At 46.8% G+C, this 25,459-nt stretch overlaps 1 protein-coding gene across 1 annotated transcript in view; it reads left to right on the forward strand.

Annotated features, from left to right (window-relative positions):
- SLC38A6 (solute carrier family 38 member 6) overlaps nt 1-25,459 on the forward strand; it is a 120,059-nt gene that overhangs the window by 52,334 nt on the left and 42,266 nt on the right. The window contains exon 6 of the mRNA XM_082242626.1: nt 23,219-23,297. Within this exon, the coding sequence (XP_082098752.1) occupies nt 23,219-23,297 (79 nt within the window). The remainder of the gene's footprint in view (nt 1-23,218; nt 23,298-25,459) is intronic.

The raw sequence follows: 25,459 nt of genomic DNA on the forward strand, positions 1-25,459 counted from the left end.
GTTTCAAAAGAACAAACTCTCCTGCAGATGTTGTAGTTGCAGGGATGAGACATACCATTCAACACTGGCAGGGGTGCTTACAATGATCAGTTTTATGTAAAACTTTATCCCAAAAGGAAAAAAACAGTTTTCTGTAACAGCTTATAAAGTGTGATCTCGAGTTTGGCTTCAGTTTGTTAGTGTATTCAAATCTGCTAGTCCATCTAACCCTCTCCTCCCCCCAGACTAACAATGCTATAGACCAAAGGTGCCCCCGGGCTCCTTCCAGAGTGGGGGCACTCTAATACAGGAGGTGTTACTGGCCAAATCACCAGATGAAAACTTAGAGGGGAAAGCCTTAAAGAAGTTGTAACGCCAGGTTTTTTATCTGAATGTATTCTATGCAGTAAAATAAAAAGCCTTCTGTATGCAGCAGCCCCCCTAATACTTATCTGAGCCCCATCTCTATTCAGCAATGTCCACGGGTCCCTCAGCTATCCGGGACTCTCCCTCCTGATTGGCTGAGACACAGCAGCGTCGCCCTTGGCTCCCACTGCTGTCAATCAATATCAGTTAGCCAATCAGGACAGAGTGGGCGGGGCCGAACAGCAGCTTCGTGTCTGAATGGACATGGAGCTGCAGCATGGCTCGGGTGCACCCATTGCAAACTGCTTGCTGTGGGGGCAGGAGGGAGGGAGGGGCCAGGAGCAGCGAAAAGTGACCAGGGAGGAGAAGGATCCTGGCTTCCTTCTGCAGCGCCTAGGCAAAGGTGACCTCACCTTCCTTCTGGCCAGATCTTGCACAATGTTGTGTAGACCAAATCTTGTGAGATGATCCTGCACTGTGCTGCTGCGTCTTCTCGTGCGATTTGGGCTACTCAGCATTCCTAGGGTTCTTTTTGGCAGTGGCACTTAATCCTCCCCAAAATTATCCCACAAGAATTGGTGGTCAGTAGCATTTTAACCCCCCATCTTTGGTCACTAGCACTTTAAAGCCCTCAAAACCATCACACAAAACAATCCTGCAACATTGGGGGTCCCCCCCCCCCCGACATCATGCACAGTCTTCTTTTTCTGCAGGCAGGAGGACTTAATGAATTAAAGTGTTACTAAACCCAGGAGCCTGCATTCACTATATCTGGTCTCCCACAGTACACAGAACATGGAAATGCAATAGTTTTAGTAAATATAAACTGCTAAATGCCTTTTCTCACCAGCAGTATATAGCAGTCTTGTAACTTCTATCAGTGTCTGGTTAAAGCTTGTAGGAGGAGTTTTCATTCTGCTCTGATTGTCCTATGAGGCTGCAGGGCCCCTGACCCTCTGTCTGGACAGTGCTGATTGGCCCTGTGCTGATCACATGCAGGAAAAAAAACTTCTAGAAATACACATCAAACTGAGCATGTGCAGCTTTCCCCCTACCCTCTGTACTATCTGGATATGCTTTGGGGACTCTGGAAGAAGGGGAGAATCAGAGGAGACAAGATCAAACAGTCTTTCTCTGTCGCTCATTGACAGACGTAGTCTTCTTGATTCACAAGAACTGGGTTATGTTGTCTCCGCAGGAGTAGGACTAGGCAGAAAAGAAAAAACGTTCTGGCTCCACCCTAGGGGCAGTCCCAGAGGGTATATCCTCCCTCTCTCTGCTACAAGGCATCAGTTTTTTTCTGTCTAGTCAGGAGTAAGGACCTAAGTTCCTTGCTGGGATCTCTGGTCCTGGCAAGATTTTTTTTTTTTTTTGAAAAAATATTTTTTAGGTAGTTTTCTCCAGTGTTTTTTCCTGTGAGATCTTCAAGCAAATACGCCGGACTGGGCGACACTAGTGGTCACCCCAGCCGGCCTACGAGCGCGCGCAGACCATTGCATTGCGCTTGGTCGGCCGCGACACATTCAAGTAAGTATGCGGGGCCGGGCGACGGGCTGGATGTTGAGATCCAGTGGTCACCCCGGTTTCTGCCTACGAGCGCGTGCAGACCAGAGCTCCGCGCTGGGTCGGCCGCGACGGAGTCCCATTGGAGGGACTGACCTTGCGAGTTAAAAGTCTCGCTTGGACGCCAGGAACCAGAGAGTCGAGGCGTCCGGAGTGGTCCACAACTCCCCACCCCGGTGGAGAGGGTATTGTGAAGAGAGGGTGCCTGTCGGTTCGGTATGGTGAGTAAACGTTCCCTTTTTTCCTCGTTATGAGGCAGTATGAATTATGGGCCCCTCCATACATGGTCAGTATCTGTCTGACACTAAAAGTCCCCCTTGTAAATACAGCATGTGTTTGGTGGGAAGTGGACTTGGTTTGAGAGCTAACACTCTACCCAGCAGACTGTAGTATTATAGCAGACATAGGAGGTATAAGCCTACCTTAATTGTAGTGTACCTCCTGCAGATCGATAAACCGCCATTTAGCAGAGATGCAGGTGGATGTGCTGGGAAAAACGATTTCGGCAGTCCGCCGCCATTTTGCCGTAGACCGGGTGCATGAATGTCCTCAGGTCACGCCGGCCGCCATGTTTTTGGAGTCTATTGTCTCCTGTATGGGGGCGGCCATGTTTGATGAGCCCAGCTACCTCGTGGAGAGCTGGGAACGCCGGAAGGCGTACACAGGGGGCGGAGCCACGTCCTTCTACCCGGGAAAATTAACACAGCACTTTCCAGTCTGTAAAAGACAGACGCTGACTGCAGTTGGTTGGAAACTTCTCTGCATCGTGTGGTGAGCCTTGAGGGTCCCTCTCTCTGTGGGGATCGAGAAGCAGGTACTTTGAGGGGCGCTATTGCGCTAGGGGGATACACATAAAAAAAAAAAAAGTTTTTGTTTTTTCTGGCAGAGGTGTCCGGAATTAACATGGACCCTGCCACTCATGTATCTCCACCGGATCCCCTCGAGGTGTCTGCAGGATCCTCCAGCACCCCACTGACGGTTGAATCATTGTCAGCTATTATGGAAACTTTTGTGTCCCGGGTGGAAGTGGCTTGTCAGGGACAGGGCGCAAGAAAGCGACCCCCGCCTAACCCCTTATTATCTGAAACTTCGGATTCAGAATCTGAGCCTATTTCTGCAGTTGCAGGTACTTCATCTGGGATTGGTGTCTCGGGTACTGTCTCTTCAGACAGTGAGGAGGATGTTTCGGCATCAGCCATAGCCCGAGAGGAAGCGTTGGTAAACGCACTCATTGTATCTGTTCAAGAAACCTTAAGATTACAGGGTATTCCGTCGGAAATAGCTGAAACTGAAATCCCCTTTGGGACTAAAAAACGCATCAAAGTAGCAAAGGTTTTTCCATTGCCCAAATGTTTTGGCAATCCAATCAAAGAAGAATGGAGTCTGCCAAAACGCACTTCTGCTATTTCTAAACGCATTAACAGGCGTTATCCGTTTGAGGAAACCCTCATTAAGAAATGGACAGAACCACCTGTGGTGGATTCACCAATTGCTAGATTGAATAAAGCCACGGTTATTCCTTTAGAAGACGCCCTGTCTTTTAAAGATCCAGTGGATCGCAAGATAGAAGCTATGTCTCGCACCATGTTTTCCTTGATTGGATCAGCTTTCAGACCAATAATTGCTATTGGACTGGTTTCGCAGACTGTAACTGAATGGACCAAGTGGTTGCGTCGGGACTTAGAAGAAGTCCCTCAGGCGGTATCAGATTTGTTGGAACAAATGATACAGGGGTTACAGTTTGTGTGTGATGCGGCGTTAGACGCCACTCCATTATTGGCGCGAGCATCAGTTTCAGCAGTGGTTCTCAGGCGTACACTGTGGCTAAAAGGTTGGTTAGCCGACCAAGGTTCCAAAAAAGCATTGGCTAATATCCCCTTTTTAGGAGAGCGTCTATTTGGAGCCAACTTAGATGAGATCATTAAGGATCTCACGGGAGGAAAGAGCACCTTTTTACCGCAAAATGTTAAAGGTAAAGGACCTCGTCAAAGACGAGGGCCTTCTTTCTCTGCTCACAAAAAGTTTTTTCGTCCCGCGGGTGAAAAAATTAAGTCCTCCAAAGCTCCTTCAGGAGGCTTCAGGGGACGTTGGTCGGGCAAGCAAAAGCCCGCCCCCTCCAGACCTGAAGATAAATCGTCCAAAGCCTGAAGGTGCGCCCCCACCCATAACTGGGGTGGGGGGACGTCTTCGCCGGTTCCCGGATCCATGGCTTTCCAGAATCCCGGACAAGTGGGTTTGCGAAGTCATAAGGTCAGGGTACAAGATCGAGTTTCGATCTCTCCCACCGGCGCGATTCTTCCCTTCCAATATCCGACTATCCCCGGATCGTCTAGTAGATCTGCGGAGAGCAGTCACGGATTTACTACAACAAGGAGTGGTAGTCCACGTTCCTTGGACAGAACGTTTTTCAGGGGTTTTATTCAAACCTATTTACAATACCCAGGAAAGAGGGCAAAGTGCGTCCAATTCTGGACTTAAGGGCACTCAATTCCTTTCTCAACATAAGAAAATTCAAGATGGAATCCATTCGCACAGTAGCAGCCTTCCTGCATCCAGGGGATGTCCTAGCGTCCATAGACATCAAGGACGCCTATCTTCACATTCCCATTTTCGCAGGACATCAGCGGTTTCTACGCTTTTCCGTAGAAGAGAACCACTATCAGTTTGTGGCGTTACCTTTCGGTCTCGCCACGGCTCCTCGGGTCTTCACAAAGGTGTTGGCCCCAATGTTGGCACTACTGCGCCAAAGAGGCATATCGATTCTAGGTTACCTAGACGATCTCCTGCTTCATGCAGAGTCTCCTCAGACCCTGCTACAAAACATAGAAATTACTATAATTTCTTTACAGGAATTCGGGTGGCTGGTGAACCAGCAAAAGTCATTTCTGGTTCCCACCCAGAGGCTCGAATATCTGGGTCTAATTCTAGACACAGTCAGGACAAGAGTTTTCCTTCCGGTAGGGAAACTCCGGAAGATTCAATCAGCAGTCCAGTTGTTACTATCCAACAGCTGATCTTCTCTTCGAACTTGCATGAGGGTTCTGGGGTTGATGGTGGCTTCCTTCGAAGCAGTCCCATTTGCCCAGTCCCATACCCGAATTCTTCAGCAAGAGATTCTTCTCAGATGGAATCGGAATCCGGAATCCCTGGACAATCGGATCCGATTGAGCAAACAGACCAGAGAGTCTCTGGTCTGGTGGCTTCGGTCTCCGATGCTCAGCCAGGGAAAGTCATTTCTGCCAATATATTGGACGATAGTGACCACGGATGCCAGCCTATCCGGATGGGGAGGAATTCTCGGTCAGTTATCTGTCCAGGGACTTTGGTCCCCGGAAGAATCCAGGTTGCCGATAAATGTATTGGAACTGAGAGCGAACAGACTTTGTCTGATTCACTGGACCGAGCAGCTCCAGGGCAGCCCGGTTCGAACCCAGTCGGACAACGCCACGGCCGTGGCTTATGTCAATCACCAGGGGGGCACCAAGAGTGTCCGAGCGGTCAAGGAAGTGGCTTGCATTCTTCGCTGGGCGGAACGATTTGTTCCAGCGATCTCTGCGGTGTTCATTCCGGGGGTGGAAAATTGGCAGGCAGATTATCTCAGCCGTCAGACTCTGGATCAGGGGGAATGGTCCCTCCATCCAGATGTTTTCCACCAGTTGTGCCTACGTTGGGGCACCCCGGATGTGGATCTGTTGGCATCACGATTCAACAGGAAAGTACAGAGATTCGTGGCTCGCTCCCGCGATCCTCTAGCAGAGACCGCAGACGCACTGATCGCCCCGTGGGGGCAATACCAGCTAATGTATGCCTTCCCTCCTCTCGGGTTACTGCCAAGACTTCTTCGCAGGATAGAGGAGGAAGGAATTCCAGTAATCCTGGTAGCTCCGGACTGGCCTCGCCGAGCGTGGTACGCCCACTTGGTCAGACTGGTGGCGGACGTCCCGTGGAGACTTCCTCTCAGGGAGGACCTACTGTCTCAGGGGCCGATCTTCCATCCTGCTTTACGATCGCTGGCTTTAACGGCCTGGCTATTGAGACCCAGGTGCTGAAGGACAAGGGTTTGTCAGCTTCAGTTATTCCTACTCTAGTTAAAGCAAGGAAAGCGACTTCCTGAAAGATTTATCATCGCACATGGAAGTCCTACATTGCATGGTGTGAACCTCTGGGGTTCCGTCCACGGTCTTATTCGGTTAGTCGAATATTAGCTTTTCTGCAACAAGGGGTTGAGCAGAAACTGGCCTTGAGTACTATCAAGGGTCAGGTCTCAGCCTTAGCTATCTTCTTTCAGAAGCCTTTGGCTACTCATTCCTTGGTGCGGAATTTCATCCAGGGGGGTGCGACATCTGGCTCCGCCAGTGCGCGCGCCGTTACCACCCTGGGATCTTAATTTAGTATTGTCGGTTCTTCAGAAACCTCCCTTTGAAGATATTAGGGAGATTCCTCTACCTACGTTGTCCCAGAAGGTGGCCTTCTTGGTGGCTATCACTTCTGCACGCAGGGTGTCAGAACTGGCCGCATTATCTTGTCGTTCCCCATATCTGGTGGTTCATAGAGATAAGGTGGTTCTTCGTCCGAATCCATCCTTCCTACCAAAAGTGGTTTCAGATTTTCATCTGAATGAAGAAATTGTATTACCTTCCCTGTGTCCTAAGCCCAGTCATCCTCGGGAGTTTGCTTTGCACTCCTTGGATGTGGTCCGGGCGATCAGGGTATACTTGAAAATGACAGACTCGTTTCGCAAGACGGATTCACTTTTTGTGGTCCCGGATGGACCCAAAAAGGGGTTGCCTGCATCTGCCGCGACTATTTCCAAATGGATCAGACAGACGGTGGTACAGGCTTATTCTATTAAGGGTCGGGAGCCCCCGTTCCCTGTTAAGGCGCACTCCACTCGGGCACTTAGTGCGTCATGGGCCTTTCGCCATCAGGCGTCAGTGGTCCAGGTGTGCAAGGCGGCTACCTGGTCGTCGGTGCATACCTTTACAAAACATTATAAAGTTGATGTAATGGCATCGTCTGATGCCTCGTTTGGCCGCAAGGTTTTGCAGGCCGCCATTTGAGGAGACCAGTGGTCTACCTCGAGGGTTTTTTTCCGTTGGAATTTTTATTTGAGTCTCATTCTTTGTTTATAATGAGCCTTTAAAACTTCTAGTTTGGCATCGGTTGGGCCTTCTAGATTGGATTTTGATTTCTGTCAATCCCACCCCTCATTTGTGGCACTGCTTCTGGATGTCCCAATTGATGTGAATCAAGAAGACTACGTCTGTCAATGAGCGACAGAGAAAATCGGATTTTTGTAAGATCTTACCGTAAAATCCTTTTCTCTTAGCTCATTGACAGACGTAGTACCCGCCCCTCTATCATTGAGTTGGGTTGGGTTAAATTCTCTGTTGCTGCTTTGTGACAGAACTGATGCCTTGTAGCAGAGAGAGGGAGGATATACCCTCTGGGACTGCCCCTAGGGTGGAGCCAGAACGTTTTTTCTTTTCTGCCTAGTCCTACTCCTGCGGAGACAACATAACCCAGTTCTTGTGAATCAAGAAGACTACGTCTGTCAATGAGCTAAGAGAAAAGGATTTTACGGTAAGATCTTACAAAAATCTGATTTTTTGCACAGGACAGGACTAACCCCTTAGGTTCCACAGTGAGGATACCAAGCATGCTTTACTGCATATACACCCTGATTTTACTGTTGTGGGTTTATTAACACTTTAATTCAATTATTTTATCTTCCTTCACCTCTAGTGTGAGACTAAGGGGATGGATCACAATAGATGGCTAAAGCGCCATCTAGTGGCTATTGAACGAAACGACGTACAGGTATGTTAATTCGCGCAATAGAGCCACACTGCCGCAGTATATACACTTTACAACCACTTTAACCACTTCAGCTCCGGAAGGTTTACCCCCCTCCTTAATAACTAGCCCATTTTTTTGCAATACTTTAACTGACCATTGCGTGGTTGTGCGACGATGTACCCAAATAAAGTTTGTCCATTTCTATGGACGTTTATGGTGAAAAAAATCCCAATAAGTGTATATTGATTTGGTTTGCGCAAAAGTTATAGCATCTACAAACAATGGGATAGATTTATGTTTTTTTTTTTTTATTTACTAGTAATAGTGGCGATCAGCGACTTATAGCGGGACCGCAACATTGCGGCGGACAAATCGGACACTAAAACTGGATACACACTATCCAACTTTTGTGGTTCGATTTCCTTCATATTTACCTTTTCGATGTAGTGCAAGGGCCTGCCTGATTGCATACAAATTGAAAGTGTTTAGGTTTGACCTCATATTATATGGTTTTGGTAAATCTAAAGGAAAAAGTCTTCAGAAAATCTTATAGTGTGTATGGCCCATAAGTGACACTTTTTTAGGGAACCAGTTACACCAATACAGTCATCAGTGCTAAACGTATGTACTGTCACTGTACTAATGACAGGGAAGGGGTTAACCTCAGGGGGCGATCAAAGGGTTAAATGTGTCCCTAGGGAGTGATTACTAACTGTGGGGGAGGTGTTTTTGGAGGAATCGGATCAGATGGAAACAGACAAAAAAAGACAGGCGGCATGCGCTCCCCAGACCCGGAAGTGCAGAATTGCATATCTGTATATGATTCTGTGCAGAGAAGGAGCCACCGCCCCGCAGTAAATGTATGTGGGGCTGCCGGCTAAAGGGTTAAGCTTTGGAACTTGGAAGCTGATTGGTTTCTATGCAGAGCTGCACCAGATTTTGCACTCTCCATTTTTAGTAAATTGACCCTAAAGTGTGCACACAAACAGCAGCTTCTGCTGTCAGACATTCTCTGTTCTGCTCATTTGTTTTCATTGCTACTTTGTAATGACTGATGGATAGTCTGCATGCTGTTAGCACCAGTAACTCCATGTTCTAAAATAGAGCACAAATTATTCCCCTGTAGTGTCGCCGTGCGTGTAAACTGCTGGTTTAGCGCAATTTGCCTGCCTGTAATGATCCGGCTGAGGTTCAGTGTTGCTTTAACCCTCTTGAATGAAAGAGGCAGTGTTGCATAGAATTGGATTTTTTTTTTTTGGTTCTGATTTTGGTCGTCTTTGTTTTTTTGTCCAGTGCGTCTCCTGTTGGGCCTACAGGGTTAATCATCTCTCCTCGCAAAATCTCTGACACCTAATTAACACCTTATTTGCTAAATGTTTGTAAAATGTAGCAGACCCTTCCTCCCCCTTCCCTGGACTCTTTTTGTTCAAGAAACCTGATCCTCTTGGCTTCCCCAGTCTTCCTGGGCTAACCATGGAAGCTGTTATGTTTTTGGGTGTGTTTGTGTTTGGATTACTTGATTTTTGGCTTTTTGAGCTAGAAAGATTTTTTTTTCCTCAGATGTGTTTTTTTTTTTTTTTCTTTTTTTTTTTTTTCTTTTTTTTGGTTTTTACTTTCTGAGGGATAAAGAGAATTTTACAGTATGAATGTGGTTTTGTTTTTTTGATAGATCTTTCCCTCCTCATTAAGGTTTTTTAATTTGTGAACAGAATGAAATAGAACAAAGCATCCTCGAATGCAATTTAGACCATTGTGAGTTGATAAGATTTATGAGATATGTGCAACCTTGGCAAACAGTACGTTGGGGATTAAAAAAAAAAATGAAACATCATCTTGTAACACTGAGAAGTGTCATTTCCAGTTTAAAGCTATTCGTGAGATAAGCAGGAGGAAAACTCTGGTCGGCCGCACATCTAAAAAAAATCACCTTTTATTTAGAGGTGTACTGAATGGGAATTTTGGTGCCAAAATCAAAACCGAAAATTCGGGATGCACTTGGCTGAAACCGAAAATATATTCTTTTAGATCATTTTATTCAACTTTTTAATTAATATCATGAATTTAAATGAATATAAATGATATATATATATATTTATTATCGGCACCAGTAGCACAGGAAAAGCTCAAGAAAACTGCATCCCTTTAAATTCTATGTATGTCGATACACTGGTCCGTTGGGCTTCCATTGTGGTGATACTCAGGTCCGTTGGGCTTCCGTTGTGGTGATACACTGGGCCGTTGGGCTTCAGTTGTGGTGATACACTGGGCCGTTGGGCTTCCGTTGTGGTGATACACTGGGCCCTTGGGCTTCCGTTGTGGTGATACACTGGGCTTCCGTTGTGGTGATACACTGGGCCGTTGGGCTTCTGTTGTGGTGATACACTGGGCCGTTGGGCTTCCGTTGTGGTGATACACTGGGCCGTTGGGCTTCCGTTGTGGTGATACACTGGGCCGTTGGGCTTCCGTTGTGGTGATACACTGGGCCGTTGGGCTTCCGTTGTGGTGATACACAGGGCCGTTGGGCTTCCGTTGTGGTGATACACTGGGCCGTTGGGCTTCCGTTGTGGTTATACACTGGGCCGTTGGGCTTCCGTTGTGGTGATACACTGGTCCGTTGGGCTTCTGTTGTGGTGATACACTGGTCCGTTGTGCTTCCGTTATGGTGTTTAAAATCTTGCTTGCTTCATTTTTTGGTCAGAAAAAAAAAAAAAAAAAAAAACGCACCTCCCTGTTGAAATGCATTGAAAACTTTTTTACCTGTTACCTTTTTGATGCAGTTTTTAAGTTACATAACCTATGAAAATCACAGCATAAGCACAGTAAAATACTGCAGCGTCCACAACTAACTCGTTTCACACTAAGTCAGCTATGACCAAGAATGGTCCAGGGAGATTTTAACTATAAAAAGTGTTTTGCTCCATTTAAATCGGGGCTTGAGAAATTTGCTTTGAATCCAGGAGCCAGCTAAAAAAAGAGCCAGTTTTTTCTTTTTGATTAACACTGAGGAAGCTGGCCAACAACTCTGCTTCTCCAAGGCGTTCACTGGAATGCAACCCTAGACCGCAACGTCTGCCATTGTGACGTCACTAAGAAAGTCCCACCTTAAAGCTCACCATACCCTATACAATCTCCTTAGATATTCTATCAACTATGTGCTGCAAGGACCTGCCTGATTGAAAAGCATTGTTTTAGGTTCTCATAGTCTCTAATTTTGGTAACTCTATAGGAGATTACCCAGAGATTGTACAATGTGTATGGGCAAGTGAACACAGCAGTGGAGGAGAGCCTGTGTAGTCTGGAGTAGAAGTAGAAAACCAGGTTGGCAATGCAGCAGAATTCAAAAGTCTTGTAGATTTAAGTTAGTGATGTCAGCAGCCTGGGAGTAATGGCCGACATTGTATAGCCTCTACCCCCACCCATCACCTACTCACTGTGACGGGCCGACCTGGGGCTTGTTCTGACCACATGAAGCTGGAGATAGAGCCTGCCGAGTGTGGACCAGCCCCTCCTCTGAGCAGACACGCCTGCCATCTGTCCACTGATCCCTCCTAGTGGAAAAGTCCACTCATACAGATATCTGTATACCTGTCATCAGCCCTGCACACCAGAGGATACACACAGTACAGCTTTGTCTCTAGTGTGGCAGACCTCTCCTTAGAGAGCGGCTGCAGTGTCCCATGCCATTGGTCTTGGAAAAAAAAAAAAGACTCTGTCTCTTACAGTGTAAAGCCCCGTACACACGCGTCGAAAATTGGCAGGGTATTTTCGTCCAACGCCCGATCTGCCGATTTTCGGCTTGTTGGTATGATGCTTCCGACAACCGACTCCGACTTTTCAGCAAAAAAAAATCTGGTGTGCAGGCTATAAAATTTTTGTCCGCCGTCAAAACACGGCCGATTTTCGTGCAGTCAGTACAGATTTCGACAGGGAAAAATCTTATGAGCAAGACTGGGCATGCTCAGAGAAGAAAGAACACAAAGAAAGCAATCCAACACATGACATCACTTCTGAAGCAGATTTTTGTTGGGCGAGAAAATTTGTGTGCAGTCTAGGCACATTCCAACCAACAAAACACCACTCTGGACAAAAGACGGACGATCGGTTTGCCAATAATCGTTGCGTGTGTACGGGGCTTAATGGAAGAGCCATAGAAATGTTTTTCGCTTTTCAATGGGCTGACAAAAGCCCAGGCATTAGGATGGAATTTATAGTCGCTATGGCGACCTGGCACCTTGGATTTGTCGAGCCCTGATTTATCTGCATAAAGCTAGAAGAATCTTGCCAGTCTTTTTTTCTTTTTTTTTTCTCCTTGTGGCCACTGTCATTGGTTCTTAAGACTAGATGCGTATTATCGTATTTGACTGTTTTGGACAACAGCCAAACTGCATATGGTTGATGACAACAGTGGCAACATTTGTCAGGACAAATGTCAGAGGACTGGGGCTGTAGATTTGGGGCTGGAAGACTGCTCTTGTATGATAAAGCAGAAGGGAAGTACTAAGGTTCACAGAGGAGATCAAACATCGCTGATTGTGTCTGACAAGCACTCTCCTTTCTTGTTAAATGATGTTCTGGTATATAGGACACTGCAGCTCTTGGTGCGCAGGACGCTACAGCTCTTGATACTATTATTTACAGATCAGTCCCATGGTCTTCTGAGAGGAAACCAACCTAAAGTCAGAGGAATTCCCATCTAAGACAGCTGTCACCAGAACATTTTAATGGTTCGCCCTTGCCTCTTGCTCCGGTGACAACTCCTAAATGTATTTCTCCTTATGTGCTGTCTCGACAATGGTCACCAGGATAATCCTATGGGTGAATCTCTGTAATGGGGGGGCGCAGACACAAATAAGAACATGTCAGAGGGTATAATCCTTTCCCACTCCTTCTGCAAAACTTAAATCTCAGGTGGTTCAGCAGGGCGTAGCCAAGATTCGAACCATATATGGGCAGGCTGACTGTACCCAAGTTGATTGATCGATCAACTTTGGTACAACCAGCATGTCGGATTTTTCTACATATGATTTCTGCCAGCGGCTATAGCCACTAGTAGTACCCATTGTATTCTGCCGGCCAGGTATTCTCCCTTGCCCCCCCCCCCCCCCCCCCCGCTGGCAGAATACAATAGCGCAACAAGAGGCATTCCCCCATCAACACCGGCGGTGTTGATGGGGGAATTAAGCAACACGTGGTGGAAGGAAAGAAAGTCCGATCATCTATAACCAGCCTAAGAAAGCAATATTTGCCTTTTCATTTAATTTGTGATGATTCCAAAAATAATTAAGGACCAGCCCAACCAAAACTAATAAATTTGATGTAACCACTGACTTCTTATATGCCCATAGAGATGCACTGCAGGAAGGCTTTCTGGACGAGGAGTCTCCTTTTTGCCTAATACTTTCTCTGCAACTGAAACCAAATGAACATTGACAATAGAACGAGATACAATGGTTGCAGCAATGAGCATTCTATTGCACAGGATTAGTAATTTGGTGAAATTTATATACATCGCTTTATAATTCAGTGCACATTTTATAGAACCAATAGTATCCATATTGTAGATTACCTGTCAGCGCTCGCTGGCTACAGCTGTACAGTACAAAAATAATATCTATTGTGTTGTATGTATTTTTCTTCAGTCACGTACGCACACACGCAACGCACACGTACACACGTTCAAATGTTTGTATGTATCAGCTGCATTTATTCCAGTTTGGAACTCTTGTTCCTCAGTTCTAAATCATAATAATAACAGCATCTTTGGGATCGTACCGCTGTCATCTGTCTGTCAAATACTCAGGCACCAGCCAAAGAAACCGGATACTTTTCTTTGGAAATGCAACTGCGTCTTCATTGAAAGTTCAGGAAAGATGTCATGTTGGTGAGCAGATGTAGTCTTCATCTTCCCATTAGATGTGAAGCCACAGTGCCATCTGCTGGCCATCTGCTCTTTACTTTGCAACTCCATGTCTGTATGTAATCACAGTCTCTGGTATAAAGGCTAAAGCAGCCTATGTGATGCCTATGCAGATTGTGAGATTTGGCGGTGGAAGGGAAGAAAATCACTTGATTTCCCCATCAACACTGAATAAATGCCTCCCACAGCGCTATTGTGTTCTGCCGGTGGGGAGCCGTCCTGGCCAGCAGAGCGCAATGATTACTGCTAGCGGCTATAGCCGCAGGCAGTAATGGCATATCACAAATCAGACAAGGCTGGTTGTACCCAAATCGATCAATTGATCGACTTGAGTACAACTAGCCTGCCCATAGATGGATCGAATCTCGACTGGTTCCTTCTAAACTGGTTGACTTAAGCATGCCTTTTCAGACAGAGTTTCACTTTTCACAATAAATAGAAGCCTTTTCTAATGTCCTTTATGCCCAAGCCACACCAATGTGCTTATTTCTCACTTACTTAGTCCATGGAAGCTTTGAATCTTCACCTCTCAGGTGCACTCTCGCTTGTCCACAAATCCGCACAGTGCACTCCCCCTCGTCCACAAATCCGCACATGCACAGTGCGCTCCCCCTTGTCCACAAATCCGCACATGCACAGTGCGCTCCCCCTTGTCCACAAATCCGCACAGTGCGCTCCCCCTTGTCCACAAATCCGCACATGCACAGTGCGCTTTCCCTCGTCCACAAATCCACGCATGCACAGTGTACTCTCCCTCCTCCACAAATCTGCACATGCACAGAGTGGGAGTGCACTGTACTTTGCATGTGCGGATTTGTGGAGGAGCGGGAGTGCACTGTGCGTGTTTGCGGAGGAGTAGGAGTGCACTGTGTATGTGCGTATTTGCGGAGGAGGGAGAGCGCACTGTGCATGTGCAGATTTGTAGACGAGGGAGAGCGCACTGTGCATGTGCAGATTTGTAGACGAGGGAGAGCGCACTGTGCATGTGCAGATTTGTAGACGAGGGAGAGCGCACTGTGCATGTGCAGATTTGTAGACGAGGGAGAGCGCACTGTGCATGTGCAGATTTGTAGACGAGGGAGAGCGCACTGTGCATGTGCAGATTTGTAGACGAGGGAGAGCGCACTGTGCATGTGCAGATTTGTAGACGAGGGAGAGCGCACTGTGCATTTGCAGATTTGTAGACGAGGGAGAGCGCACTGTGCATGTGCAGATTTGTAGACGAGGGAGAGCGCACTGTGCATGTGCAGATTTGTAGATGAGGGAGAGCGCACTGTGCATTTGCAGATTTGTAGACGAGGGAGAGCGCACTGTGCATGTGCAGATTTGTAGACGAGGGAGAGCGCACTGTGCATGTGCAGATTTGTAGACGAGGGAGAGCGCACTGTACATGTGCAGATTTGTAGACGAGGGAGAGCGCACTGTGCATGTGCAGATTTGTAGACGAGGGAGAGCGCACTGTGCATGTGCAGACTTGTAGACGAGGGAGAGCGCGCTGTGCATGTGCAGATTTGTAGACGAGGGAGAGCGCGCATGTGCAGATTTGTAGACGAGGGAGAGCACACTGCATGTTCAGATTTGTAGACGAGGGAGAGCACGCTGTGCATGTGCAGATTTGTAGACGAGGGAGAGCGCGCTGTGCAGATTTGTAGACGAGGGAGAGCGCGCTGTGCAGATTTGTAGACGAGGGAGAGCGCGCTGTGCATGTGCAGATTTGTAGACGAGGGAGAGCGCGCTGCGCATGTGCAGATTTATACACGAGGGAGAGCGCGCTGCGCATGTGCAGATTTATAGACGAGGGAGAGCACGCTGTGCATGTGCAGACTTGTAGACGAGGGAGAGCACGCTGTGCATGTGCATATTTGTAGACGAGGGAGAGCACGCTGTGCATGTGCAGATTTGTAGATGAGGGAGAGCACGCTGTGCATGTGCAGATTTGTAGACGAGGGAGAGCGCGATGTGTGAACAAGCAATACAGCAGCTCAACGCGTGTTCCTGTGATGATGGCATACTTGATGTACCATCCATCCAAGCTTTAATCTTATGCGTATGACATCACCAATCGCTCAGAATGCTACTTTTTTGGCCAAGTTTTGCTGAAGACTTGGTTGGCCTCCAGGTATGTAATTGAAAGGAAGATTAATTTTATCTACGATGCACAATCATTTGTGAACTATTGGGGCCACTTGGCTGCAGTGCAAACCATCGAGGAGAGAATTTTAGGAGTTGCCTGTACCAATTTTATGTTGTTGTTTTAAATGGATACATCAGAGTTGTCCTGACTTCACTGATCTGCTACAAGTATGCAGGATTGAGGCTCAGGCTTTGTTGGCTACAAATAATGTTCATATCCACAGCACACTTGGTAGTAAAGCCAGCGGGCAGCACCTATGTATCCATCTCTGTAAGTTTTCTTTAATTAGATGCATTGTGTGTTCCATTTTGGTCATTGTGCCATTAGGCTATGTCAAAAACAGTAGTATGGGCATGCATAGTCTTTTTTATATAAGCTGAACGGTCACAAACAAAATTCCATCCTGGCTGATTGACTTTCTGCCCATGAAAGAGTGGACAGGGTTTGTTGGTGGAAAGCCTGCTAAAGAACATTCCCTCATCTGACCATAAATGCCCTCTGATATCTGCAGGTACTTTTTTTTTTTTTTTTTTTTTTTTTTTTTTTAGGCTGTTTTGGCTTTTATATTTTTTATTTTTTTTTTTATTTTATTTTGTCTAGGATACTTGGGTTAAGTGACCCTTTAAAAAGTGATTCTTGTGGCATTCTTAATAAATGAGAGCTGCTCTGGTGACACATTTCTTTCAGAGCCAGCGCCCCTTAAACATAAATTATAGTGGCTATAGGAAGTCTATTATTTGGCAGACAGTGAAAGAATTTGACACTTTCTGTCCACACCAGCCATGCCCTGCAAACATTTATTATGTAAATGAAAGACTCCCAAACTTTCAGGATAAACACGTAACTTCCTCCCATAGTGCATCTGTTTGTTTAGCCTCCCCTAATTAATCCTTTAAATAGTTGACAGCCTCCCCCTAAGTGCTGAAAGTCCAGTTGTCCCTTTAATTCAGTGTAAACATGCTTACTTCTCAGGCATTAAAGCTGGAATCTTTCTCCTTATAGTCTATATAGACAAAAGATTAGTCAGTAATAAATAAAATAATAAAAAAAAAAAATGCTTAGAGAAGCCTCTAGAAACACATTTTTAAAGCCCATGAAAACCATTTTTTGTGTAGACGGTTTATACTCCATTTTTTTCCATCTCCATGCAGTCTTGTATAGTAGCTGAGCTGCCAGGATTTTATGTGCAGTTCTTTCGGTCGGAGTGATTGTGTGTGCCTTACCTGAAGTCTGCGTCACTTCCATGTGACATGTAAGGGGGTACATCTTCCAGCAACCGAAGAGCCCATTTACACCAGCAGATTCTCGTTATGCCTCCCACAATGCAGGCCTGTTGGATTGTGTTGTGTGTGGGGGGCCATGCATTGCTCGGTTTCCTTTTTTCCTTTTTTTGAAATGTCACAAAATTATGTTTAATTTAACTGTATGCATTGTGATGTAATGCAGTGTCTCTCAACTAGCTGTGCTGCATACAAGTGCAATCTGACCTATGCTGCATTGGTATCAGCTGATACCGTAGAATACATGTGTCAAACACAAGGTCTGCGGGCCGAATCCGGCCCTCCATGCCATTTCATGTGGCCCTCACACCCAGGGGCCATGGTTGAGGTGAGATGTGAACAACCTGTAAAAGAGAGCTGATTTTTGCACACTGTGCATAACACACCCCTAAACCCTGCACTCTGTACACAGCGCACCTCTGTAATCTGTATGTTGCACACTCCTCAACACTGCATTCTGTACACAACGCGCCTCTGGACTCTGTATGTAGCGCGCCTCCCTGGACTCTGTATGTAGCGTGCATCCCTGGACTTTGTATGTAGCGTGCCTCCCTGAACTCTGTATGCAGGCCGCATCCCTGAACTCTGTGCGTAGCGCGCATCCCTGAACTCTGTGTGTAGCGCGCATCCCTGGACTCTGTGCGTAGCGCGCATCCCTGGACTCTGTGCGTAGCGCGCATCCCTGGACTCTGTACACAACGCGCCTCTGGACTCTGTATGTAGCGCGCCTCCCTGGACTCTGTATGTAGCGCGCCTCCCTGGACTCTGTATGTAGCGTGCATCCCTGGACTTTGTATGTAGCGTGCCTCCCTGAACTCTGTATGCAGGCCGCATCCCTGGACTCAGTGCGTAGCGCGCATCCCTGGACTCTGTGCGTAGCGCGCATCCCTGGACTCTGTGCGTAGCGCGCATCCCTGGACTCTGTGCGTAGCGCGCATCCCTGGACTCTGTGCGTAGCGCGCATCCCTGGACTCTGTGCGTAGCGCGCATCCCTGGACTCTGTGCGTAGCGCGCATCCCTGGACTCTGTGCGTAGCGCGCATCCCTGGACTCTGTGCGTAGCGCGCATCCTTGGACTCTGTGCGTAGCGCGCATCCCTGGACTCTGTGCGTAGCGCGCATCCCTGGACTCTGTGCGTAGCGCGCATCCCTGGACTCGCGGGCATCCCTGGACTCTGTGCGTAGCGGGCATCCCTGGACTCTGTGCGTAGCGGGCATCCCTGGACTCTGTGCGTAGCGGGCATCCCTGGACTCTGTGCGTAGCGCGCATCCCTGGACTCTGTGCGTAGCGCGCATCCCTGGACTCTGTGCGTAGCGCGCATCCCTGGACTCTGTGCGTAGCGCGCATCCCTGGACTCTGTGCGTAGCGCGCATCCCTGGACTCTGTGCGTAGCGCGCATCCCTGGACTCTGTGCGTAGCGCGCATCCCTGGACTCTGTGCGTAGCGGGCATCCCTGGACTCTGTGCGTAGCGGGCATCCCTGGACTCTGTGCGTAGCGGGCATCCCTGGACTCTGTGCGTAGCGCGCATCCCTGGACTCTGTGCGTAGCGCGCATCCCTGGACTCTGTGCGTAGCGCGCATCCCTGGACTCTGTGCGTAGCGCGCATCCCTGGACTCAGTGCGTAGCGCGCATCCCTGGAATCTGTGCGTAGCGCGCATCCCTGGAATCTGTGCGTAGCGCGCATCCCTGGACTCAATCGACTTGGGTACAACTAGCCTGTCGGTTTTTGTTTTTTACATACGATTACTGCCGGTGGCTATATAGCTGCTAACAGTAATAATTGTGTTCTGCCAGCCAGGAAGGCTCCCCGCAGAACACAAAATCACTGCACGAGGCATTCCCCTATCAACAAGGATTATGTTGATGGTAAAATCAAGCGATTTTCTTTGAAATAAAATCAAATCATCTATAGGCTGCTTTAGTTTTATCAGCTAGAAGGCACCTAGATGGCTGAATAAAGAGAGATTCCTGTATGCCAAAGTGGGAAGGCCAGACAGAAATTTTGAGATGGCAACACACCGGACATTGAACATGATCAGTTGTATTTTTTTTTTATTTCTTTTTTTCATGTATAAAACAGATATAACCCAAGACTTTCAAAGGAACTGTAAATTTAATATAAAAAACAGATCAAATAAGTAAATTGTATGCAAACGTGACAATGAAACCAGCAGTGCATTGTTGCGCGTATTTGATTGTCTGCTCTGCTGTCTGTTTTTCTCGGAGGCTGGCAAGTCACTTTGATGAAGGGCTGTAGAGTAGGTTTAGGCATGCCACCTGCTGGCCGCAAGTGGTATTTTGTGGGTTTTTCTCAGGACGTTTAATATTACTCATAATGCAACACCCGAAGTGAGAGGCCTTACAGCAAGTTGCAGGTATGATCCCTTTAGGCATTGTACACATATGCCGCAGGAAGGGCCTGAATGTCCGGGACCTGAAAAGGGAACTTTAATATAGAAAACAGAGAAAGGAAAGTTATTCATTGTCTTAAATGTGTGAAAAGCTTTACAGAGGGATAGTATAAAATTGTAGTCGGTGCATATATTCCCGTGCACTGGGCACAATTACTGAATTATTATTTTTTTAAGTCAGTTTGCTTTTAATTACCTCGCTAGCAGGGTGTGCAACTCTGTTAGTTCAATAGATGGGGGAGAGAAACATGGTATAAAGCATCCCACGCTGGGACGCATCCTCCCCACTTTTTCTAAAGATGTAAATAGGTGGAACGAAAAAACATTGTCATGCATCCTTTGTTTGATGTCTACCCTGGCATTGACCTGGTTAATCACGCGCATAATGTGGTGTAATTCAATCTTATTTCCCTAGCTGGGGCAGGGAGGTAGAGACGCTGCTGGATGTGTCTTGCTGTAGCGGGAGGCAGACAGCGCTGAGAATCTCCCTGGCGGAGAGGTTCTACGCTTAACGGGAATATATTTTTTCAGCCTGACCCTGTGACTGTTATTATTTAACCTTCCAGCAGGTATTGGGCCTCTATTATTCATATTGCTCATGTTTCCTGCGAAAAGGCACTCTGCTTTCGCCGTTTAATTCATTGAACTTGGGGAGCTATGAATATTGCTGTTGTGAAAACATAATTAATATTCTCTCACTTCAGGGTGAAATGTAATGCGATCTCTGTCTTTTCCTGAGGACGGAAACAAAGAGTTCAAAGTATAAGATATTAGGATTCTGAAATTTTGGTACATCTAAAATCCTATCGGTATTCTGCAGCTGCGATTTTCCTTCGTACGCATCCCTGGCAGCTGCAAATTTTTTCTTTCTAAGCATCCCTGGCAGCTGCGATTATTTATTTTTTTAACTTATTTTATTTCTTTATTTTTTTATTATTTTTTTTTTCCCTTCCTACACGTTACGTTGCAATTTTTTTCAGAACAATTGTATACTTGAAAACAGAACCTTTAGAGCCTTTTCGCACCTCTCATTTTTTTATGCATGTAAATCCTAAATCTGTGACCCATGAGAGATGCTTGAGGGTCCCCGCTCAGGCTGTCAAAGTCCCAGTGAGTTAAATGCCACTGGCCAGTGAGGGTCAACAAACCATCAAAAGTAAGAGAACAGCGCTGTCCAGATGTTGATATTATCAGGATGCTGATAAACCAGCCAATGGATGTAAGAAACCATTTATTGAAGAATGTCAAAGTTCAAATGCAAGAGACAATGTTGCTATACGAGACCGGTGTGTTCCCATGATGATCGGTAATGACTGCTGGGTCCACTGGGTAAATTGTGGCCAAACCACTGTAGATGGAATGCAGATCGTAAAAGCCGTATGCAAGTGGGAGCCGAGCCGGGGCCGCTGGCGCTCACTGCGTGACGTAACTGCGACTCAGAGGCAAAGGCGGAAGTCTCAAACCCGGAACTGTGAACCAGCCTGGAATGCATGGAGGAGATGTTACCATGATGACATGTTTCAAGCGCATGCGCTTTATCAATGACTTCCGCAACAGCGATGTACAGCGTTCAGGAGTGCTCAACGTACAGTGTAGAGTTCAGGAGTACAATATGTACATAGAGCAGGGTTTAGGTGTGCACTATGAACAGAGTGCAGGGTTCAGGAGTATGCTATGTACGGAGCGTAGGGTTTAGGGATGCGCTATGTACAGAGTGAAGTGGTTAGTGTGCTATATACAGGCTTCAGAGTTCAGGGGTGTGCTGTTTACAGGGTTGAGGAGTCTGCTACATACAGAATGAAGGGTTCAGCTCTTTCACAGGCTTTCCACATCTCACTTCCACTGTTCCTCCTCAACTCTGACGTCTGCACCACTCTCTCCCATCCCCCACCTCTGCACACATCTCCATCCACCCTGCCCCCCACCCTGCCCCACCCACCCCAAAAGCTTCCTCGCATTATACCTACCAGGCCCAGCTCTTGTACCTTCCCGTAGGGTAGGCACCGACTCTCACTTGCAGGGAGGTCATTCGTCGGTTTCTTTCCCCAGCGTGAGTGCATGTAGGGCAGGCATGGAACTGTGACAGTTGTGAGCTGCCATGAGGAAAGCTGTCCTTGTAAACGCAGAAGACTTCTGTGTTTATAAGTGACAGTGGTGGGCAGGGAGCAGAGGGCAAGAGCCAGAGGTGGCGGAACGGAGTTCTGCCACATTTCAGCGGAAAAAAAGCCCTGGGTGAGAGGGCCACATGAAGGGGCCTGGCCGGCCGCGTGTTTAAAACGTGCGCTCTAAAGGCTTTTAAAACGTCGCCTATAGATAGTTTTAAGTACCGTAGTTTGTCACCATTTCACAGGAGGTGCGCAATTTCAATTCTTGACATGTTTTGTATCGATTTACTCAGCACAACATCTTTGATATTTTATTTTAAAAAAAAAATGGGCATTCATGTGTTTGCATGCACTAAAATTCATTTAAGTGCATTTGTTTCCTGAAAATTTGGGTTTGAAACACCGCTGCAACAGGAAAAATTGCAATAGCCATAATTTTGTTCTCCAGGGTCTCTGCTTTCAGAAAATATATAATATTTGGGGCTCCTAAGTGATTTTCTAGCAAAAAAAAATGCAGATTTTATCATGTATGTGAAAAATATCAAAATTGCCCCAGACTGCAAGTGGTTACACTGTTGCCCTTTGTGCCAGGTGGAAAATATTTGAGTATTCTTACACAAGTGGCAGCTGTCAAAATACAATAGCCTGGCAGTGGGATTTTTCCATCTGTCCTACATGGAGGAATCTGTTGGGCTTTTTTCATTCAGCCTATAGACTATGGTATGTGACCAGCTTTACAGATCATAAAGGGCAAATTGCAAGTGGTAGTAAAAATCAGGCTTTTAATTATCTGGCCATGGCCAGCCTATGGTAAGCCTTTTTGTTCTGTACAGATACACCTCTAAAGAAGGAGAAATGGAGCTTTTTCCATACTGCAAAACGTACAGAGAATCTTGTGGTTCCTCCCAAAAAAACCCTACAGCCATTTCCTCTTTAAAGTGTTACTAAACCCAGGAGCCTGCATTCACTATATCTGGTCTCCCACAGTACACAGAACATGGAAATGCAATTACTTTAGAAATTATAAACTGCTAAATACCTTTTTCTCATCAGCAGTATATAGCAGTCTTGTGACTTCTGTCAGTAGCTGGTTAAAGCTTGTAGGAGGAGTTTTCATATTGCACTGGCTGTCCTATCAGGATGCAGGACCCCTGGCCCTCTGTGTGGACAGTGCTGATTGGCCCTGTGCTGATCACATGCACACTCCCAAGATAAAAAAAAAAAACCTCTCTAGCAATACACACCAAACTAAGAATGTGCCGCCTGACTCCAGTAACTCTGTCTTATCCGGACCTGTTATGGGGACAATGCAAGAGGAGGAGGATCTGTGCATACAGGATCAAACAGCCTTTTTACACAATGCAGAGGATTAACCCCTTCGTTTCCACAGTGAGTATAACAAGCATGCTTTACTGCATATACAGACTGATTTTACTGTTGTGGGTTTAGTAACACTTTAGTTTAAATGTGCCAGAAAAAGGAGAAAAAAGTAACCAGAGTCTAAAATTCTTGTGACATTGCTTTTCCTGACTCTTATTTACTGTCCAGATTCAAGCGTGCAAGCACTTTTCAGTAAATACATCCCATAGATTCATTAGTACATCTGTCAGGAGTATTTTTTTTTTTATTGGATAGCCATTTATAATAATTTATGTTCTTTGCAGCCATGTCTTCCTATCTATTCATTATCAAGTCTGAATTGCCGACTGCTATTTCAGGGTTTATGTCGGGTGACCACCATGGGTGAGTAACAAACGCACTTTGAATTAGATATTTAGCAACTCTAAGCAGCAAATAAAAGATGAGTTCTAGGTATGATTTTAATTGCACAGTTACAGCTTGGACCAATGTAAGTATGCATATCTCATACCTGAGAGAGTCACTGGGGAAGCTGCAAATCACTGTAGTAGTTGCTGCTACTTCAATAATAGCAGCCATTTCTAGGTTTGTGTGCTGGGCGGCTGCCCTTCTGCATAGTAACTACAGGGGGTTGTTCTCTCAGCACTGCAGCCATTCACATAATGCCTTATATATTTTTTTCTTTATATACAAGCCATATGACATTCTTTGATTGGATGTGGGGATCACTGCCCCGCTTCTCCACCTCATTTGAAGAACTGCTTTTATTAATGAAAAAAAAAAATTCAAGGTGTTCTGTTAATACAGTGTGTTTCCCTGAAAATTTAGACCTAGCACAATTTTCGGGTAGGGCTGCAATATAAGCCCTACCCTGAAATTAAGCCCTAGTGAGTTCTATGTAAGTAAAGTAAGTAAAAATCTATAATCCTGTTTGTAAAAAGAGTATGTAATGTCCAAGTGTCTCCATTTGTAACTTTATTATCAAGATGACCTTATTTACAGCGCCTCTGGGCACTCACGTGACCCGCAGGAGATCTTCTCCTCTCCTCTCCTCCCGGCTGACGGCTCCTCTTCTCCCTCTGCAGTGCTCGGAGCAGAGCTGACGTCGGCAGGGATCTCGGCTCCTCCCTCGGCAGTGCTCAGAGAGGGGCTGGCGTCAGCGGGGATCTCTGCCCCTCCCTCGGCAGTGCTCGGAGAGGGGCTGGTGTCAGCGGGGATCTCGGCCCCCTCCCTCATCAGTGCTCAGAGCAGGGCTGGCGTCGGGGATCTCGGCCCCTCCCTTGGCAGTGCTCGGAGTGGGGCCAGCATTAGCGGGGATCTTGGCCCCTCCTTTGGCAGTCCTCGGAGCGAGCTGCAGTCAGCGGGGGATCTCGGCCCCTCCCCCGGTGGTGCTCAGAGCGGGGCTGGTGTCTGCGGGGATCCCGGCCCCTCCCTCGTCAAACGGGGCTGGCATCTGGGATCTCGGCCCCTCCCTTGGCAGTGCTCGGAGCGGGGCTGGTGTCAGCGGGGATCTCGGCCCCTCCCTCGTCAGTGCTCGGAGCAGGGCTGGCATCGGGGATCTCGGCCCCTCCCTTGGCAGTGCTCGGAGCGGGGCTGGCGTCAGCGGGGTTCTCTGCCCCTCCCTCTGCATTGCTCAGAGCAGGACTGGCGTCAGCAGGGATCCCGGCCCCTCCCTCGACAGTGCTCGGATCGGGGAAGAAGAGGCGATCATGTGAGCACCCAGTGGCGCTGTAAAAGGTATTTTTGACAAAGTTACAAAAGGAAACAATTGGACATTCTATAATATTTTTACAAAACGGATTACATATTTTTACAATGACTTTAACCACTTAAGCCCCGGAGGATTTGGCTGCTAAACGACCAGGGGGTATTTTGCGATTCGGCACTGCGTGACTTTAACGGACAATTGCGCGGTCGTGCGACGCTGTACCTAAACGAATTTGGCGTCCTTTTTTTCCCACAAACAGAGCTTTCTTTTGGCGGTATTTGATCACCTGTGCGATTTTTTGATCACGCGCTATAAACAAAAAAAGAGCGTAAATTTTGCAAAAATAGCAATATTTTTCACTTTTTTTTTATATGAAATTCCCCCCCAAAAAAATGTAAAAATCTAAATTTTTTAACATTTTCGGCCAATTTGTTTTATACTACCTATGTTTGGTAAAAAAAACAGCAAAAAGCGTATTTTGATTGTTTTGCGCAAAAGTTATTGCGTTTACTAACTAAGGGAAAGATTTTTGTCATTTTTGTTGTTTTTTTTTTAACGCGTAATGGCGGCGATCTGTGATTTTTTTTTTTTGCGGTACTGCGACATTGCGGCGGACAGATCGGACCCTTGACTGACATTTTTGACACTTTTGGGGTTACCAGTGACATTTCTACAGTAATCAGTGCTATATATTTGCACTGTTACTGTAAAAATACACTGGTAGTGAAGGGGTTAACTTTATTTGAGAGGGAGGGGCTGTGTGTGTCCCTAGGGGCGTGATTCTTACTGTGATTGGCTGTGGCTTCAGCTGTATGCAGAGTGATCAACGGATCTACAT

Source organism: Pelophylax lessonae (assembly GCF_965119305.1).
Source record: "Pelophylax lessonae genome assembly, chromosome: 13".
NCBI lineage: Eukaryota > Metazoa > Chordata > Amphibia > Anura > Ranidae > Pelophylax > Pelophylax lessonae.